Source organism: Neolamprologus brichardi, chromosome 14, assembly GCF_056152115.1.
Source record: "Neolamprologus brichardi isolate AB-2024 chromosome 14, ASM5615211v1, whole genome shotgun sequence".
NCBI classification, from domain to species: domain Eukaryota; kingdom Metazoa; phylum Chordata; class Actinopteri; order Cichliformes; family Cichlidae; genus Neolamprologus; species Neolamprologus brichardi.
The window spans coordinates 41,963,250-41,984,454 of record NC_142117.1 but is presented as its reverse complement, the minus strand read 5'-3'; the positions used below and the strand labels follow the sequence as shown (position 1 = coordinate 41,984,454).

The 21,205-nt window shown below is 47.0% G+C and overlaps 1 protein-coding gene across 1 annotated transcript; it reads left to right on the top strand.

Annotated features, from left to right (window-relative positions):
- The first annotated feature begins 644 nt into the window (after positions 1-644).
- On the top strand, positions 645-20,222 carry dvl3b (dishevelled segment polarity protein 3b). The gene is made up of 15 exons (XM_087851349.1): positions 645-1,006; positions 2,208-2,277; positions 2,708-2,841; positions 2,926-3,017; positions 3,109-3,253; positions 4,364-4,460; positions 5,103-5,172; positions 5,466-5,605; positions 5,689-5,765; positions 14,906-14,973; positions 15,056-15,136; positions 15,208-15,342; positions 19,081-19,248; positions 19,336-19,503; positions 19,655-20,222. Exons 1-15 carry the CDS (start codon positions 843-845, stop codon positions 19,945-19,947), a joined length of 1,902 nt encoding a protein of 633 aa, XP_087707475.1. The 5' UTR covers positions 645-842; the 3' UTR covers positions 19,948-20,222.
- Positions 20,223-21,205: the final 983 nt, after the last annotated feature.

The following is a 21,205-nucleotide window of genomic DNA, read 5'->3' as shown; positions in this document are numbered from 1 at the left end:
CGTGTCAATAACTGAAACTGTTTCCTGTTTGATCACGTGTTTGATTTACAATAAAATGATTGTCTCTACGGGTGCTTCTCTCTCAGATCAGGCCGGAAAAGTCGGACGTGTTAGGCGTTAGCTTGAAGGGGCATAAGTGCCGGAAGCTCTGAGGCCTTCCGTTCACAATAAAAGCTGGAGGAGCGGTCCGTTACAGGATGATTCAGCGGTTCGTTTGATCTCGTCCGAGCAGCGGAAGCAGGAAACGATCGTTCAGGAGTTGGATTCTGCTGTGAGCTCATGAATTCAGCCCGGAGAGGGACGTGACGTCACGACCAGGACGGCGGGAAAAGGAAAAGCGTTTCTGGGTCGAGGACATTTGTTCTGTACCTTCAGGGAGTTTGAATATGCGGACCTACAAAATAAATTGGTAAACGTAATTAAAAATAAGATAAAATAACTAACATATAATTAATAAATAAAACTGAATAAGAACAAAAAGCCCCAAAAGAAACATGACCTTTAACGTGGAGACTGAACCTCTGACGTTGTGACGTAATAACGTGCAGGTGTGTGTGTGTCATTATTTCTCAGAGTCCAGATATTCTTTTTATTTTTGCCTGTTCACACTCAGCTCTTATTCTGAAGGGTCCGAGCGGAAGTGTGTGTTCGTGCGTGTGTGTGTCTTGACGGCGTCGGGAGGAGACGGAGCATCAGACCCGCAGAAGCTGGACCGACACATCTGGACCGAGAGCGAAATCTCGTGAGCGGAGACGCGCACGAACGGAGCGCGGGCGCGCGGACAGGTGCACAGCTGTGTCTCCTCAGCGTCATCCCGTGACCGCCAAGCCGGGCTCGCGGGCATGGCGGAGGAGACCCGCGTCATCTACCACCTGGAGGACCAGGACACCCCCTACCTCGTCCGCATCAACGTGCCCGCGGAGCGCGTGACCCTGGCGGACTTTAAGCACGTGCTGAACAAACCCAACGTGAAATTTTTCTTCAAGTCCGTGGACGACGACTTCGGGTGAGTCACGTGGTCCGTGCGGTCATTGATCCGTGATCGGGTGAGTGTATTGTTCCCGTCACGCGAGGTTTGTTATATTAAAGTACAATCACCCTCCTGCGCATGTCAGGGTGGAGCAGCTGGAGCTGACCCTCAGCAGCAGCAGGACCTCAGACGCCTAACAGGGAGCCCCCACCTGTCCATGTGGAACAGGTGTTGTCCCCTCAGAGCTTGAGGTCAGAGGTCAGCCTGGAGCCACGCCTTTGGAGCCATCGGGGTGCTCCGTCCTCTTTGCAGTCTGACACCTGGAGAAACCCTAAGGTGGCGGCAGCAGAGCCCGGTCGGAGCCTGGTGCCGAGCTGCTCCACCCGATGCTGTGGCCTCGGGGTCAAAGGTGGGCAAGTCCGCTGTACCGCACGTGTGCAGCAGCTGTAGTGGACAAGGCGGAGACTGGGTGGTTCTTCCTGACAGGAAGTTCTCTGGAGAACATCTCGCTCTGCTTCATCCACCCACGTTCCCCGTGACATCGGGCTCCCCAGTCCACAGTCCAGCCTGTGTGTCAGTGCGAGCTCTCCATTTTTACTCATTTACTCTGAACCGCTGATGAAACAACTGTTTAATAATCTGAGCCTCTATAATCCCTGTGCACACACACACCCGCACGCACACACACACACACACACACACACACACCCGCACGCACACATGCACACACACACACACACGCACACACACACACACGCAGGGCTTTTATGACACACTGTGCGGCTGCGTGGAGGTGCAGAGCTGGTTTCAGGTTTGGGGGATGGAGTCCGTGACTATGTGTCCTCACAACGACAGGCAGACCAGCACGTGTGTGTGACCCCTCTCAGCTGATGCTGCGATGATCGATCGATCTCCTCAGTATTGATCTGTGACTCTGAGTGTAACAAAGAGGAGGAGAACACCCGGCGGGGTTTGTGTCCCCGCCACAGCTGCAGTAATACTCAGATTGTGAATATGAGATGAACTCCGCCCACTTTAAACCCTCAGCGTTGTTGTCGTGATGTTAGTCCAGTTTGTTTGCTCTCTCTCCTTCTAATTGGTTGCCCCTCACAAATATGAGGTTTTGATAGCAGGTGGGTGTGGCTTTTGTATACCTGAGATGCCCACGTGTGCTATTAGATATATTTAGAGTACCTAAGTTTAATTTTCTTTCATGGCTAATCCTGATGTGTTACAGGGTGGTCAAAGAGGAGATCAGCGATGATGACGCCAGGCTGCCCTGTGTGAACGGACGGGTCGTCTGTTGGGTCAGTAACACACGAACACGGTACAGCTGAGTTTATGAGGACTGTTGATGATGATTAAGGACAAACTCTAAAATCGTTCCTTTGTCTCAAAACGACACAGTCAGCCAAAGCACACACCTGCAGCACACCTGCATGCACACCTGCATGCACACCTGCAGGCACACCTGCAGACACACAACAGCTTTTTTCAGTCACATTAAAAGACTGAAAGCACATTTTGTTGTGTTATTTATTGGATAACTGGAGGACACTGAATGGACTCTAATTAGAAGCTTCCGCACTCTTAAACCTTTATTACAGAAAATTCTTCATGTCCCCACAATGTCAGTTGTAATTTGTGTCCTCACAGTGGTGGTAAACAGGCACAACTCACACACACACAGGTGTGTCCTGAGCCTTCAGGTGTTCATCATGTCTCTCCTCCTTGCAGTTGGTGTCATCAGACACCTGCCAGCTGGATTTCAGAGGTTCAGATGTCCTGTCTGTGGCCACGCCCACCAGTTTAGCCCCGCCCCCTATAGAGAGGACAGGTGGTATTGGAGACTCCAGACCGCCATCCTTCCAGTGAGTACACCGGGGCCCAGAATGCAACACGTGTTGTAGCGCAGGCCTCAATGCTGACAAGAAGTGATGTCATGTCTGTTTCAGTGCTGCTACTGTGAGCCATGATGAGCTGCAGGGGTCAGAGGTCAAACCTGCTGTTTCAGAGAGGCTGCAGAGGAAAGATGTGGGTGAGCAAGGTAAGACGCGGAGAGAGAGGTGTCACCTGCACACCTGTTAAACAGCGACAGGCATTTCCTGCCATCTGCTGATTGGCTGTGGTCTCTACAGGTGATCGCCTGAATGGCCACGCCCACTGCCCAGCTGATGAGAGGGGGGTGGAGCCAACAGGTGGCGGCGACAGTTCATCGACCCAGCAGAGCAGCGAACTGGAAACAACCAGTTTCTGCTCGTCTGAGGAAGACTCAGGAGGAAGGTGAGTCTCACTCACAGACACGCCTACCTGTACCTGTGAGGACCCTCAGTGAACTCTGACCTCTCCATAATGCTCATGATCAGCAGGTTAACACTTTCCCTCTGCTTTAAGTATGTGAGGTAAGCTCATGACATCATCAGCAGACCTCGCTGTGATTGGTAGGTTTGCTATGACACGCACTCGGCGCCCTTGGGTCTGCTTCTTCTGCTCCAGTAATCCTGTTCACACGCCGCTCTCCTTCTCCTGCTCTGATTGGCTGCTGCAGGTCAGGTGACTAGCGCTGCGGTCTGTATTGTCCCGCAGATAAAAGCGTCCCAGCTCATCCATGAGCAGAAATAATGTGTTCCCGCCTCCGTCCGTCCGTGTTTGCAGGTTTTCTCTGGATTTCAGATTTTTTTATTTTTAAATTTGAGCCTTTTATGAAACCTCGCTCACAGGTATGTGCACGTCACTCTGCTTTTAATGATCATAGAAACAATAATGTGTTTATTTGGACTCAATCTGTGAACAAATGATGTTTATTTTGATGACTGTTGTTAAACTTTCATCAATAATTTTGAGTCATTTTACTCATTTTTAATATTGATGATGATAAATAACAGCGACGACTTTTATTCTCACTTTTTATTCATTTTATTAACATAAAATCAGAACAGACGTTTCCAAAAACAGTGAGTTTATGTCCAGTGGAGGTAACAAACCCTCGGCGCAGCGGTGATGCTCTGTGGCGTGAGTCGTGACTCGTTTCCCAGATCCTCACCAGACACAGAAATTAGTTTGGCGAGGAAACGTTTCCCCCTGAGAGCCGACTGAAGCTCAGCCAGCGAGGCTCGATGTACGGCAGCGTGGCCCAGCTAAGCCAGCGTTCGGGATACACACTCACAAACACATATACACGTAAAGGGGGAAACAGGGGACTGAGAGACAACAAACAACAGATTGAAGTGAAGGCGCCTGTTTGTGCGTCCTTCAACACATCGTTCACGTCGAGCTTTTTCCTGTTTGTTTGTACAAATATTTACATTTTTTCTTTAATTTTTCCCGCCTGAGTGACCACGCCCAACCAGTCGCACTGAGCCAGCTGTGCTTCCCTCTGTGACATCATTTCAGGTTCAGCCAATCAACAGAGCAGAGCAGCTCCTCTCCGCGTCTCATCAGGCGTCAACGCCGCCGCCACCGGAAACCCAAAACACAGCGGATGGAGAGGGTAAACACGCACACACACGCACACTGACATCAGATGGCGTTATTGACAGAGTTCAGACACTTCCTAGTTTTTCCTGTAACAAACGACCTGATTGGTCGGAGGCCATCGGCGCCTCCTCAGCTGTGGTGGCGCTGCACAGGAAACAGATGTGAGTTTTCAGGTGACCTGTGGGAGTGTGCAGGGTTCAAAGGTCAGACAGACGGACCGACAATGGTCAGGGTCACTGTGTGGAGGCCTGTGGGGTCTCGTGCGTTGGTTACCATGGTGATAATTGATTGATAATCCTCACAGGTCAGGTGACAAACCAACTTCAGTGAAAGGTTTTTCTACTGAATTCTAATGCAGCGGTTCTACTCACATCTGGTTTTTACCTCCTCGTACCTGCGCACGCAGGTGTTTAATGTGGGCGGTCTTTGTGACCAAAGCCGTCTGACTCACGGAGGTCAGAATCAGTCATGTGACCGGTCCAGGCTGACAGCAGGTGCCACTGATGAGTCGGTCAGCTGACTCAGGACTGCGGACACCCGTGGACTCTGTCAGTGACGTTACCTGATGAACTTCCTGTCTGAGGGGGCCGTCCTTCCTCTACTGTCTGTCCGTCCGTCTGTAACTGTCTCCTCTCTCTGTCCGTCTGTCTGTCAGTCTGTGTCTTTCAGCAGTGTCACTGACTCCACCATGTCGCTCAACATCATCACTGTAACTCTCAACATGGGTGAGTACGCTTCAGTACGGGCGAGCGCTGCTGCCGATCGCGCCGTAGCCCCGCCCTAAACCCTCCCCTGCTTCCTGTTTCTCTGAAACTCCAACTGGACCAAAAGTAACTTGCTGCTTGTTCAGTCAGAGCTGAAAGCACGCTCGTGCAGGAGTAGTCAGGAGGCGCCTCCTGCAGGACATTAGAGAGAGCGCAGGTTTAAGAAGCTAGCGTTATTGTGGCGGTTAGCTCGCAGTGACAGGAATGTTTGCACGTAGCAGCTCAGGGTAACCCTGCTGTGTGCCTGCCTTCAGAGAGGTACAACTTCCTGGGCATCAGTATTGTCGGTCAGAGTAACGACAGAGGGGACGGAGGCATTTACATCGGCTCCATCATGAAGGGCGGAGCGGTGGCGGCGGATGGACGCATCGAGCCGGGAGACATGCTGCTGCAGGTGCCGCTCATGCCGTTTAATCCGCTTCCTGTTTTAAAGGTGGCGGTGAGCTCACGATGCTGTGTCGTCTGTGTGTCCGTCAGGTGAACGACATCAACTTCGAGAACATGAGCAACGACGACGCCGTCCGGGTCCTCCGAGAGATCGTCCACAAACCGGGGTGAGACCTTTTGCTTCATCCGTAAGATCGCCATGGTAACCAAGGCTGATCACGTGGTTTAAAGTCAGCTTTGATTTATCTGACAAATGAGTCCGTGCAGGAGCTCAGGTGTTCTTCCTGCGTCGCAGTGGAGACGCTGCATCAAAGGAACGCTTTAACCAGACCGTCGAGTCAAAGCGGTCAAAGCGGTCAGCTCCGAGTTGGGCTTCATCGATTCTGCTGCTTTGGTCTGAATGAGATCAACAGCAGGCGCTCTGAGCTAGTGTTTGCCAATCTTTTGGAGCCACGGCACATATTTCACGTCAGAAACATCACACTGCACTTCCCCCGCGCCTCAGGCACGGTGGGCGGGGCTCGTTTGTCCCAGTACACCTGTTTTGCTTTCTGCTGAGCACCACTGATGCTAGGGCCTTCTCCAGGACCCACGTCAGACTGACTGCTCTTTCTCTTCAAATATTTATCTATTGCTATCACGGCTGCGTCGTCTCACAGCACGACCATTATGTCATTTCTTCTTTGTCTGTTGGCAACCCATCGAATTAGAGCAGCTCGTTGTGCTGCCTCCTAGTGGAAGAGGATGTAATTGTTCTGCCCGTTACTCACGCTGGTTAGAGTACCAATCAGGTGGAACCAGATAATGTTCCAATGGTTGGGAAGCACTGGACTAGTGCGAGGACCCGACCCCCAAAACAGGAATGCTTTTTACAGGTGAACCTCTGACGTTTTCTGAGTCTGTTTCAGTACTTTTGCATTTGGCGAGTCTCAGTGTCACTGCTGATAGTATGAGGCCAAACCTGGACCAACTCCTCCAGGTCAGTGTTGGGGAGTAACAGAGTACATGTACCGATGTTACGTGTTTAAAATACAAAATATGAGTAACTGTATTCCATTACAGTTACAGTTTAAAAAGGTGGTAATCAGAATACAGTTACTTTGTTGAAATGAATGGATTACACGACGGTCTTTTCCTGTTTCATAACTGAGGCTGTCCCCTCTCTATTTTTGGTAATTGATGCCGGTGGAAACCCAAATAAAACACTCATTAAGAGGCTCTAATGCCTGTGCGCGGAACAGTTTTCTATTCACGATCGCTGCAAAAAGTGCAGCCTTACCTAATGTCCACCTACTGTTACTCATTTATATTAAGATTTAAACTAGGGATGCACCGATACAGATACTGGTATCGGGTATCGGGCCGATACTGTAAAATGTGTGTGTACTCATACTCGTAAAAGTTAACCGATACCATGAACCGATACCAACTTATTTCATTAGTCAGAGGGTGGCTTGTCATTTCTGTTGTAGTTTTTTAGATTGGCCACTAGGGGGACATCCCGCGCTAAACAGGCACAGGGTTAGACGAGTGAGACTGGCAGCTCCAGATAAAAAAGAGAAACTGGAGGCTGCTGTAGCTAGGCTAAGCAAAATGTCAGCAGTGTGGACCGCAATGACTGCAATAATTTAAAAGTTTATTTTATTCTCAAACCTAATTTGTATTTATTTTATTCCAAACAGAAGTGTTTATTTATTATTCTGAAAGCTCGAGACAGTGCCAATAGTTCATTTTGTTAAATTACAACGTGGAGACTCCGCAATAATTTAACAGAAGTGCTTATTTTTCACTTGAAATTTTTTTGTGGTCATTTTTATTAAGATATTTATTATCGGCAGAGAATAAAATAAAACCTGTCTTCCAATTCATTGCATTTGTGTGTGTGTGTGTGGTAGAAGTATCGGTTTTTGTACTCTGTATCGGCAAGTACTCAGATCCAAGTATCGGTTTGAAAAAATTGGTATCGTTGCATCCCTAATTTAAACATCTAGCTGGTGTTGGTGTGGAGAGTAACCTTCAGTAATAGTAATAAATCACAGCAATAGCACATTTATGTAGTTGTAAAAAGAATGATATTAAGTAATCCAAAGTATTCAGAATATGTTACTCTCATTGAGTAACGTAATGGAATACGTTACAGAATACATTTTGGGGCATGTAATCTGTAATCTGTAATGGAATACATTTTTAATGTAACCTTCCCAACACTCCTCCTGGATGGCATCTACGTACCATTGCTAGAAGGTTTGATGTGTCTCCCAGCACGGTCTCAGGACCCTGCAGAGAGATGCGCAGTTATCGGTGGACAGGGCCATAGAAGGCCCTTAACCCATCAGCAGGACCGGTAAATGCTCCTCTTTGTAAGGAGGAACAGGAGGAGCGTCCTCAGAGCTACAGAATGACCTCCAGCAGGACACTGGTGTGAATGTCTCTGACCAAACAATCAGAAACAGACTAACGAGGGGGTCTGAGGCCGTGACGTCCTCTAGTGGACCCTGTGCTCGCTGCCCGGCACCGTGGAGCCCGACAGGCATTTGCCATAGAATACCATAATTGGCAGGTCCACCAATGGTGGCCAAAACATTTCACAGACGAGAGCAGGTTCACTCTGAGCACATGTGACAGATGTGAAGGGGTCTGAACGTTATTTCATACTGGGTATGGTGGGTTTGGTGATGGGTAGAATAGAATAACATAGAATAGCCTTTTATTGTCATTGTGCACATACCATGAATGTTTTGGGCAGTCATTGGCTGTGCCGTCACTGATGGTCTGGGGAGGCATATGGTAAATGGACTGGTTCTTATATAGTGCTTTTTTACTCTCCTGGAGTACTCAAAGCGCAGTCCTCCAGGTTACAAGACGAACCGCCAACTCTTGAGACACGATCGCCCCATCCGAACGAGAGGGGCACAGGTGGAGGGAGCAGAGGTAGTGATGGTGGAGCACCTGGGATTGACCATCCACAGAGAGGTGAAGAGGCAGGGTGGGGCGGGTGGAGGTGAGTGTTATACAGATATACATGTAGCAAGGCCACAATGCTCCTTTTTATATATCTACCCACCCCAAGAGCATGTTGGACAGCGATCCAGAGGGAAAATTACAATAAATAAATGAATAAAGTGAATTTAAATGAGGTGCAAGGAAATTCACCATATTTGAAGATGTGCACTTAAAGGGAAGTTTGCACAAAATTAATGACAATCACACAGAAAAAGGATGTACGGCAGCTGTCGAGCATCTATCAGGTGGGTTTTAATTTTCTCTAAATGTTTTAGCGATGTATCCCAAACGGCAAAGAATCTCTCCTTCAACCCCTTGAGAGCGTACTTTATCTTTTCCAGCTGTATGAACTGTGTCAGGAACCACAGAGCCGCTTTGGGTGGCTTCTTTGACTTCCAATGCAACAACATCCTTCTGCGTGCAAGCAGTGTAGTGAAAGCGATTATGTTTTTATGACTCTTCCTTAGTGTCCTCTATCTGTGACACCAAATATACCCATAACTGCATTGAGTTGAAGCTCAACATTCAATGCTTCGGACAGTGTTTTGAAAATTGCTTTTAAAGTTGGACATGACCAAAAGATATGTGTTAAATCTGCAGAGGGATTTCTACATCTCTCACAGCTTGCATCTATGTTTGGAAATATTTTGGCCAGTCTTGCCTCGGAGTAATGAATGCGGTGAAGAATCTTGAACTGTATGATGTTTAATTTGGCACAGGAAGTGCTGTTGTTTACTCTTAAAAGAGCGCTCTCCCAGCTCATCCTCCCAGTCTGCTTTGATCTTTGGCATTGTTATTCTGAAAGGAGGCTATACAATTACTAATTCTTCAGATTAGACCTTTAGACTTAAATGTCAGGTTCAACAGATCATCTACAGCAGTAAGTGGAGTTATATTTGGAAAGTCAGGGTTATGATGCTGAAGGAAGTGATGAACTTGGAAGTATCTAAATAAGCTGGACTGAGGTCAGATTTGTGTGACAAATCCTGAAAACTTGCCAAGACACCGTCTATGTACATGTCAGAAAAGTTATGGAGGCCTCGTCTCTGCCAAAGAGCAAATTCAGAGTCAAATCTGGAAGGAAAAGGTGATTATTGTGTATAAGGGTTAAATGAAGAAGATTCTCAAACCCAAAGTTCTTTTGACAGTGAGCCCATATTCTGAGGGTGTTAATAGTTTAATAGTTTAATTATTTTTATAGCACATTTAATTACAACAAGAGCGTTAACCAAAGTGCTGTACAAGAATACAACATACCTAATAAAACAACTTAGAGTATTAAAAGCAAACACCAAATATGAATTAACAAATAACTCTCATGCTGTATTAAAAGCCAGTAAATAAAAATGCGTTTTAAGATAAGATTTAAAAAGATTGACAGTGGGAGCCTGTCTGATGTGTAGGGGTAAATTATTCCACAGCTTAGGCGCTACGACTGCAAATAATTGCATAATAACTATAAGACTGTTGGTGTGCTGCTTTGAGGAGATTGGAAGGCTGGAGGTGACCAAGGCTCTACTGGAGGTAGAGATGAAGATGCCGCTTCAATTTGGCACCAGTCTTCATCAGCCAGCATATGATTTTTTGAACATTTGAGGCCAATAGTAATGGCGGAAATTTGGAAGGCCTAAGCTGCCTAGATTTTAGGCCTCTGTAACAGATCCGGGCGTATTCTAGGTTTTTCCCATCCCATATAAATGAGATCAGAGCTTTATCAATAGATTTAAAAAATATTTTGGAAGACAAAGTGGGATACACTGAAAAAGATAAAGAAACTTGGGGAGTATGTTCATTTCTTCCCTGCCAACGACAAATGTGTGGCTTCAATTTCTTTAAGTCTGATTTGACCTTTTCAAGTAGCGGACAGAAGTTTTCTTCATGCAGATCTCTTGTTATATTTATGCCTAGATATTTAAAGACGTTTTTGGCTGTTTTGAAAGGTGTAGCACTGCTCTGTATTTGAAGAGCCAGGTCATTAGCAGGATAGGATTCACTTTTACTGAAGTCCAGTTTGTACCCAGAGAAGGAGCCAAAGCTGCTTAGGGAGTGGATAATATGGGGAACACTTGAAACAGGGTCAGATACGTACATTAACATCACCTGCATAGAGGGACTCTATGCTCTTCATCCATCCTATGGATACCTGCAATTGATGGCAAGGTTTGGAGTGTTTGAGAGGGGCTCTATGGCCGGGGCAAATAACAATGGGCTGATTGGACAGCCCTGACAGGTACCTCTTGTCAACTTAAAATATCGTTAACCATTTCGTTTAACCATAACCATAATGGTAAACGTTAACCATAACGTTTACCATTTATGACTATAGAGGCTTTGGGTGATGTATATAAAAGTCTTATCCATGAAATAAAATTTGGGCCGTAACCAAATTTTTTTAAACAAGCAAATAGATAACCCCATTCCACCCTATCAAATGCTTTCTCTGCATCCAGCGTGATAACCACCTCAGGCACCTCGCTGGATGCAGGAGAGTGGATGACATTTAGGAGCCGACGGACATTCGTAAAGGAGTGACGTCCTGGGATAAAGCTTGGTCAGCAGATATTACGTCGTGGATTGTGGTTTCCAGGCGAAGGGCAAGAGCCTTAGCCAAGATTTACATCACAGTTTAGGAGTGAACCAGGCTCTGTGCTGTCGCTGATTTCAGCAGGAGGAAAATAGATGCTTCAGTCATTGTCTGTGGAAGTGACCCACGAGACAAAGAATCATGAAAGACATCAAGTAAAATTGTTGTTAGCTTGTCAGAAATGTTTTATAAAACTCAATGGATACCCATCAGGGCCCGGTGCCTTGCCATTCTGCATCGCCTTTATTGCAGTAACTATTTCTACATGACTGAGTGGAAGTTCAGCTTCAGTCCTATGGGCCACTGTTGCAAGAGGAGCCTGCAGATTGTTAAAGAAATGCTCCATATCAGAGCAGTCAGTTGTAATCTCAGATGTATAAAGATTTGAATAGAACGTAGTGAAAGTTTCTTTAATTTCTTCAGGGTCAGTTGTTAGCTCACCATCATCTTTTTGTATTTGTGTGATTTGTTGTGCGGCTGAGCGGCATTTAAGTTGGTGTGCTAATAAACGTCCGGCTTTGTCGCCGTGCTCGTGTACATAACCTCGTGATTTTAACCCTGGAGAAACCATGGGGTCAAATTTGACCCCATGGTTTCTCCAGGGTTAAGAGAAGATGTTCAGTTTTTTCAGTTGACATCAAATTGTTTTGTGTTTGGAGATCCAGCTTCCTTTTATAAAGCTCAGGAGAAGGAGAAGCAGAATACTGAGCATCTAACATAGAGATGGTTTTAATTAGCTCCTCTTGCCTAATTCGATTCATTTTGTTTTTTCTACACGAATATGAGATGATTTCTCCCCTGATTACGGCCTTTAATGTTTCCCACAAGAGGGAAGGTGAAACATTATCTTCCTGTTTGAAAATTAGAAAGTCATCTATGTTTTTATATCGTTTCACAGAAACCCTCCTCTGCCAGGAGAGTCCCGTCTAATTTCCAGGGTGGGTGTTCTGATTGGTACAGAGGAAACGCAAGATCCAAACGTACAGGAGCATGATCTGACTCTACAATGGTTAAATATTCAGTTTTCTTGACTAAGGGGAGGAGATTCTGGTCAATTCTATCTATTCTATTTTATTCTACTATATGAGTGATGTACATTAGAGAAGAAGGAAAATGATTTACACTGTGGAAATAAAAACTGCCAGTGGCCATAAAAACAGATAATAACTTGGCTTTTTTGGAGAGATTTGTAGGTTTACAGCTGGAGCGGTCAAGTGCTACGTTCATCACACAGTTCAAGTCTCCACCAAAAATCAGCTGTTTTTAGTTCATATCTGGAATTAATGATATTATTTTGCCAATAAACTTATCATCATCCCAGTTCGGGCATAAATATTTATCAGAACCACAGGCTTATGGTACAGGAGTCCTGAAACCATCACAAGTCACCTCTGCGGGTCTGAGATAACAGTGGATGGAGTTCTTTTATGGATTAATATGGCTGTTCCACATGTTTTTGAGTTGAGGCTACCCATCCTTTCTTAAGTCTGATGTGATCTTTTACCAACAGGTGGGTTTCCTGGAGAAATGCAATGTCACATTTTAGATACTTCAGATGATTAAAAATCCTGGCTCATGACAGGCCCATTCAAACCCTTCACATTCCAGCTAATGTAACGCACAGCAGCCGCCCCCACATCAGTACCATTCACCATGTTTAACTAAGGCGATTACACCATAAGAATAACCAGAAAAAAAGGTAAGCAATGAGCATATTTAAGTGCACGATTTGGAAAATTTCAACTCTTGTGTACATAAAGGTGAACAAACGTTGCAAAGATCTGGTGGAGTCCCTTCCCTTACTCTTGTCCATAAACAAGGATGAAAACAAAACTAGAACTAAACCTGTACTTGTCGCTCTCTCTGAGGCAAGCTGCAGGCTAACCACTATTACTAAAAGCTTCCAGGAACACATTTTTAACACTTCTGTACAGGAAGGCTCCCAGTTCCTATGATAGAATATAATTAATCAATCAATTAATCAAGGCTTTATTCGCCACGTGCAGGTTGCCCTGCAGTGAAATAGGACCCCCCCCCCCCCCCCCCCCCCCCCCCGACCTTACACACACAACACAGACATCACATGGGGATACAGGTCGGAGATCAGTAGCGTTACAGAAAAAACCACTGAAATATACACTACAATGGGAAAATACAAGAGAAAAAAAGGAGACCTCTACTCATGCTGTGCTGAGCTGATTCTGAGAACTCACGACCACAGTGAGCCCTTCTGAGATGTATCCAGTCTGCAGTCAGAGATGTTATTCTGAGTATTCACAGCAGCCGTAGCCTCTCCAAGATCTTATCCGTGCTGACTCAATGAGCCCATTTTGAGAAACTCACGCCTCGTCCCATCATTTCAATCCCAGCGGGCAGCCTTGTGGGGGTTTGAACAGCCGGTTCCGCTTCCTTAATTCTTCGATAAGTCAGGGCCAAGCCAGCTCCGATCAGCCAGAACCCTGTTACCATGGTTCTGAATAGGTAGATATCTTCAGCACTCAGGCTCACCCAAGCCCAGACTTCTCGTTGAGAAGGGGTGTCAATTGCATTTAGGGACCAGTTGATCAAATCCATAATTCTCTTTTAGGTTTTAGAGAACAGACTGTGAGACTGTTACTCACAGTTGAAAGGCATCAACTTTAGTATAACTAAATTAGAGATATAACTCAGGATAATATTATTTAGGCCAACAGGAACATCACTGAGTGTCTATACTTCGAGTCCACGGACCGCAAGTTGACTTACATGTTGCCAAGCACAGGAGTTTTTTCATCGCTGGGTCGCAGAGTTCAAACCGCGGCTCATTGTCCTAATCCTTACCGAAACTCCGGTCGATGAACTGCTGGGCTTCATCAGGTGAATCGAAGGTGAGCCTATCGTCTCCATGCAACACTCGCAGCCGGGCTGGATATAACAGGTGAAATCTGACGATCTTCTGATACAGCGCTTGCTTGACGCTGTTAAACGCGGCTCTCTTTTTTGCGAGCAAAGCACTGACATCCTGATAGATCCTAATAGTGGCACCTTGGTAGTGGAGCTGATGGTTCCTGGTCCAGCGCACAGCAGCTTCTTTCTGCTCGAATCTGGAGAAGCAGACCAGGAACGCACGGGAGGATAATCTCCGGCTGGTTCTAGGAGAAAGTTTTAAAGATGTCCTGCTGTGATGTGATGGAGAGGGTGGAGTCAATCTGAAGGTGTTCAGATGTTTGTTGGGAGATGATGAGTCCATCAGAGGGAGCACTCAGAGTCAGACGTGCAGAGGGCTGGAGTGACCGAGGAGAAGCTCTGCTGTGGCGCCTCCTAAAAGGAGCTCCTCAAAGTTTTCCTGGTTTTGTTTCCAAAACCAAAACAAAAAACATGACATCGCTCTCGTGATCGTGTAACTTCCTGTTTGTTTTTTTAAGATGATCGCCATCTGCTAGTCATTACTGGTACTGCAGCCTCAGATTTTCAAAGCAGTTTCTAAACCTTCTTTTTATCCTTTAAAATAGTTTTCCTGTTATGCTTCAGCTCCAAGCTGCATTGAGTGATAAAGGATTACCTGTCAGCTTCAGTGAGGAACGATCGGCTGGTTGGTGGCTGGTAGAGTTTGACGCTCTGACATAACAAAGTGTGAGTCTCCCAGGCTCACTGTTCCTGAGCTGTGTGCTTGTGCGGAGGCTGCTGTGTGAATAAAGTTACTGTTTGAATAATGACCGATCTGTGTCATCTTCCTTTCAGTCCGGTGACGCTAACCGTGGCAAAGTGTTGGGATCCAAACCCGCGAGGCTGCTTCACGTTGCCGAGAAGTGAGTTATCGTCGGTATTTGTTTGGCACATGAGGTGTTACATAAAGTAATCTGATTACATCACACATCCAAATCTCCACAGGCGAGCCAGTCCGTCCCATCGACCCTGCTGCCTGGGTGTCTCACACCGCCGCCATGACGGGGAGGCTCCTCCCACTATACGGTATTACACCCACCATCCTCTGCACCTCCCGTCACCTGTCCATCAGATGCTAACCTGCTACTCTTTTCCAGGCGTGAACGAGGAGAACCACCTCAACATCCACAGTGACATGACCATGGTTGTCAAGGCGATGGCCAATCCCGAGTCTGGCCTGGAGGTCCGAGACAGGATGTGGCTGAAGATCACCATCCCCAACGCTTTCATCGGTAAGAAGTCCGGCTCATATTTTGGTCTGAATCCTGGAACCGTGACCTTTAACCTCTGATGACCATCATGTGTGGGTTCAGTCACTGAGGAAACCTCATTGTCTCGTCTTCACGTACTCGCTCTGACCTGGTCTCCGCCCTCAGCCAATCCAGCCCTCCACTCTGTGACTTTGTACACCACCAATGTTAGAGCTACGAATGACGTCCGCCACACACAGTGGCCCGTTGTGTGGTACCCTCAGCGCGGTTTACCGGGACGTGGCCCCCTGTAGGAGCAGGCGCTCGCTCTGGTATCCCCGTGTTGGTGTTGTTCCTGAATCGTCAAAGCTAACGTTGGTCTGGGTTCAACATGGCAGGTGACCTGTCACATTGTTGTGATGTCATCGCTTTGGACCATGGAAACAGCACGGCCCCCTTTTTGGGATTTTTTTTCCAGAGGGGACATCAACAGGTTTTTTTCCACATTGCTATGACATCACAACAATGTGATTGGTCACTGGCCATGTTGAACCCAGACTAATGTCTTGATGCATTCTCAATCATCCAGGAAAGTAAATCTCCAAAAAGTTGGTCCAAGAACTTGGATGATGATGAAACGTTTCTCCCACAAAACGCTACGTCCAGATGAACAGAATTGACTTTTTGGAGAACCCAGACGAACGTTAGCTTTGAAGTTCCAGATGCGACAGCAGCTAGCAGTACTAGCATAAGAGTACAGAGAGGTATGTCGCCCGCGGGGTGCCATGGTAGCAAAACCATCATCATCAGCGTGCCGGGCATTTGTTAACCACACTGAAGTGTGCGGGTCCCGAGATAAACCCTTATCAGTAGGGATGGGTATCGTTTAGGTTTTATCCGATACCGGTGCCAAACTGGTACTTTTGAAACGGTGCCGGTGCTTAAAGAATGGAAAAAACACAAACTTTGTCCAAAAACCTCTCATGTTCAGCTGTTTTTTTGTAAAAAGATAACAATGTTAGCCTTTTCTGCAGCTATGGGGCATATATGGTATCACTCTTGGCTGGAAGCAGCTTAAACAATGGAAAAAACACAAACTTTGTCCAAAAACCTCTCATGTTTAACTGTTTTCCACTTTTTCTTTGGTCATTTTAGCCTTTTTGTCCAGGGTGAAGGGAGCATCTGCCATCAAACAAGAAGACAGCTGCATGTACAGTGGGGCAAAAAAGTATTTAGTCAGCCACCGATTGTGCAAGTTCCCCCACTTAAAATGATGACAGAGGTCAGTAATTTGCACCAGAGGTACACTTCAACTGTGAGAGACAGAATGTGAAAAAAAAATCCATGAATTCACATGGTAGGATTTGTAAAGAATTTATTCGTAAATCAGGGTGGAAAATAAGTATTTGGTCAATAACAAAAATACAACTCAATACTTTGTAACATAACCTTTGTTGGCAATAACAGAGGTCAAACGTTTACTATAGGTCTTTACCAGGTTTGCACACACAGTAGCTGGTATTTTGGCCCATTCCTCCATGCAGATCTTCTCAAGAGCAGTGATGTTTTGGGGCTGTCGCCGAGCAACACGGACTTTCAACTCCCACCACAGATTTTCTATGGGGTTGAGGTCTGGAGACTGGCTAGGCCACTCCAGGACTTTCAAATGCTTCTTACGGAGCCACTCCTTTGTTGCCCGGGCGGTGTGTTTTGGATCATTGTCATGTTGGAAGACCCAGCCTCGTTTCATCTTCAAAGTTCTCACTGATGGAAGGAGGTTTTGGCTCAAAATCTCACGATACTTGGCCCCATTCATTCTGTCCTTAACACGGATCAGTCGTCCTGTCCCCTTGGCAGAAAAACAGCCCCATAGCATGATGTTTCCACCCCCATGCTTCACAGTAGGTATGGTGTTCTTGGGATGCAACTCAGTATTCTTCTTCCTCCAAACACGACGAGTTGAGTTTATACCAAAAAGTTCTACTTTGGTTTCATCTGACCACATGACATTCTCCCAATCCTCTGCTGTATCATCCATGTGCTCTCTGGCAAACTTCAGACGGGCCTGGACATGCACTGGCTTCAGCAGCGGAACACGTCTGGCACTGCGGGATTTGATTCCCTGCCGTTGTAGTGTGTTACTGATGGTGACCTTTGTTACTTTGGTCCCAGCTCTCTGCAGGTCATTCACCAGGTCCCCCCGTGTGGTTCTGGGATCTTTGCTCACCGTTCTCATGATCATTTTGACCCCACGGGATGAGATCTTGCGTGGAGCCCCAGATCGAGGGAGATTATCAGTGGTCTTGTATGTCTTCCATTTTCTGATGATTGCTCCCACAGTTGATTTTTTCACACCAAGCTGCTTGCCTATTGTAGATTCACTCTTCCCAGTCTGGTGCAGGTCTACAATTCTTTTCCTGGTGTCCTTCGAAAGCTCTTTGGTCTTGGCCATGGCGGAGTTTGGAGTCTGACTGGTTGAGGCTGTGGACAGGTGTCTTTTATACAGATGATGAGGTCGAACAGGTGCCATTCATACAGGTAACGAGTGGGGGACAGAAAAGCTTCTTACAGAAGACGTTACAGGTCTGTGAGAGCCAGGGATTTTCCTTGTTTGAGGTGACCAAATACTTATTTTCCACCCTGATTTACGAATAAATTCTTTACAAATCCTACCATGTGAATTCATGGATTTTTTTTTCACATTCTGTCTCTCACAGTTGAAGTGTACCTCTGGTGCAAATTACTGACCTCTGTCATCATTTTAAGTGGGGGAACTTGCACAATCGGTGGCTGACTAAATACTTTTTTGCCCCACTGTAGCTATGATGATGTTTGCTAGTTCACCTTACATGCATTAATGTAATAACGTGGTTAGCCTACTCAACGTAAATTACACACGAACAACATTAAGCTACTCACGCAGAGAAGAACGGCTGCTGCTGCATCATCATCCTCATCATTTCTGCTACACTGGCAGGGCTAGGGGCCAGGACTCTCCTCTTCGGGTTTTTGGGGGATGTTGCTAACTCCGGGTCGATAACAGGCACCACACCCGCAGTAGATGTGCTCGGTGTGAGGTCTCGCAGCAAGCTATCAAATACGGCGCATTTCTCGGCTTTTAAAAAAACGCTATGCGTCGCCAGGTGTTTCATCAGATTTGAGGTGTTACCTCCTTTGACAGTATCACAGTATCAGCTTAAAGCACTTGTTGCAGCTGCTGAGTTTGCATCTTTTGCTGTGAAGTACAGCCAGACTTTTGACCGCTTCGCCTTGGGCATTTTTAATCTGTAGCTCTGCTCTAAAAGAACGTACGTACCTGGACCCGCCTACTATCCTCGGAAACTAAAATGATTGGCTAGAATCCAAAGAGTATCACAGCTCAGGAAAAAAAGCACCGAAATGTGCTCTGCTTTTCAGCCTGGTTACTACCGTTTATGTCAAAACCACCGGTACCCATCCCTACTTATCAGCTTTGAGATGAGCAACTAAGGTTCCAACCAATGAGAGTACAGGATACTACACTGGTAGTAAATACGCTGGAGGGTTACCTAGGCAACCAGAGTCTGCTAGCGAGGAGCCGTCAGACAATGAATGGCGCCCTGTGAGGACGTTCACTCCACGAGGCTCGGAGAGCGAGCAAGTACCAGTGAGAGCTGGTTCTGGTTCCGGGGACGTTCACCGGATCCCCGCAGAGCTTTGGTGGCTCGACTGCAGCGAGGGTTTGGGAAAGCGGGAAGTTATGTGTGCCTCCCCTTTGACGGCCTCCCTCCGCCCCCGCAGGTTCAGACGTGGTGGACTGGCTGCACCGTAACGTGGATGGCTTCATTGACCGACGCGAGGCTCGCAAGTACGCCGGCAACCTGCTGAAGGCCGGGTTCATCCGACACACCGTCAACAAGGTGACCTTCTCCGAGCAGTGCTATTATGTGTTCGGAGACCTCTGTGGAGGTGAGGGCAGGAAGTTAAAACATTTCATAATAAGAGCGTGAGTTTGAGGTTTCTGCTGCGCTGATCATGACTGTGCTTCCTCCTCAGACATGGCTGTGATGTCACTGATGGAGCAGGAAGGAGCCTCCACACGAGGGTCTGACTGCGACCAGCTCACCTTCCCCTACCAGTACCCCATCCCCCACCCCTACAGCTCCCCCCACCCGCTCCACCCGCTGCCGGCCCTTGGAGGAGGAGGAGGCCCATGTAGTGAAGGTAACAAACGTGCTCGTGTACAAACACTCGCAGTGGGTTCTGATTGGCTGTTACTGATCAGCTGGCTGCTCTTGTCCAAATATGGTCGCTGTGAAAAGACTGACATCATGATGTCTGAAGTAATGATGTCATGTTTGTTGTGACCTCACAGGAAGCTGTAGCAGCGGCTCAAACTGCAGCGACAATCAGGAGGAAGGAGCAGGAGGGAGCGAATTGAGAGACTCCAAACAGGAAGCGAGTGCCTCTCCTGAGAAGCGTCTGGAGGCGGAGCCTCTCAGTGACAGCAGCGTCCAGCGACCTCCGAGCTGCTTTGAAGACCTCCTGCCGTCATCTAGAGGTCAGCACCACGACCTTCCAACAGCCCAGCCTGGAGTCTCCGCCTCCCGCCAGTCCTTCCGCATGGCCATGGGAAACCCCGGCGACTTCTTTGTGGATGTCATGTGATCACATTGAGACCTGGAAGCGTTTCCGTGATTATAAACTGTTGAGTTCGTAGTTTGAATGAAGCTGATTCAGGAAAGTTTGCTCTTCGTCATATTTAGATTTTATTTATGAACCTCCACTGTGAAGCGGCACACCTTTGACCTCACCTGCCTCCAGCACTCGCCTGTCCAACCCGCCATCCTCACGTGTTTGAAGATCGGAGCAGCTCAGAGGCCGGGAGCGTTCGATTTGATCCGTTATCACGTCAGGGCTTCGCTCTGAGGCTCTTCTGTTCTCCATCGACGCTTGGTCCTCTGGTTCCTGTCCGTGAGGACGTCGCAGAGGGAAAGCTGAGCTTCGTCTCCAGGAGCTGCCGGATGTTGAATCGTGTGCCGGGTTGGGCTCGACAGGAGATCCAAACCGGAAGCAGAAGCAGGTTCAGGTCAGCGAGAGGAAACGGGAACTAACTGCAGGTACGCCCTGCCAACCCGGCTGTCGTCCGCCGGCCTGCAGGTCCAGCTCACTGACGGTTCCTCGAGTCCGTGCTGGCCCGGTTTCCTGCGCACACTTCAGCTGCTTGTGTCTTCAGGTCACTTGTTTATTAGTGACAGCAGAGTGAAGGAGACGTTTGAAAGTATAGAAAAGCATAAACACCGAACCTGAAAGAAATAAAAACCCAGTGAAACCAGCGACATGGTCGGAGGATGGTCCTTCTTGCTCCATCACAGCTTTCAGAGAAACGCTGTGTATCCTCTGCAGACATTTGAGTTGTTTAAATCAATAAAAGTCTTTGAAATGTGTGAAATGCTTCTGTCCGATCTGCACGCTGAGCTGATTACAGTAGCTGTTTGAACGACGGGTGACGCTGGACAAAAACTACAAAACACAGAGGCCTCATGGGCCGTGAAGCTCGGGCTGAGACAGGTGAACACCACCCAGAGTAAGAATCAGGTTAGATACCAGAGTGTGTTACCTGGCTTCATGGACAGAGAGCTGGTGTAAATGTGTGTCTTCTGATGATACTTCCTAAGGGAAGCATGTATGATGTAGAGCAGAGCTGGTCAGAATTGTTTTGTTATTTATTCATGTGGATATAGTGCATGTGACATAAATATCACACGTTTATTTTTAAAACAAAATAAACGTGTTATTTTTCATGTGATGTGCATTTATAGACATACATGTTCAATATCCACATGAATAAAAATAATAAAGTAATTTATTCGTTTATACCGGTAGTGTAAAAGTCAAAGACTAGGAAATATTTTCCACGTGTGAC

Excerpts from the sequence above, each read along its gene's own strand:
- dvl3b (XM_087851349.1), top strand. The coding sequence starts at position 843 with ATGGCGGAGGAGACCCGCGTCATCTACCACCTGGAGGACCAGGACACC. Across the intron at positions 14,974-15,055 it reads CTGCTTCACGTTGCCGAGAA|GCGAGCCAGTCCGTCCCATC; the intron begins GTGAGTTATCGT and ends AAATCTCCACAG. Across the intron at positions 15,343-19,080 it reads CATCCCCAACGCTTTCATCG|GTTCAGACGTGGTGGACTGG; the intron begins GTAAGAAGTCCG and ends CCGCCCCCGCAG.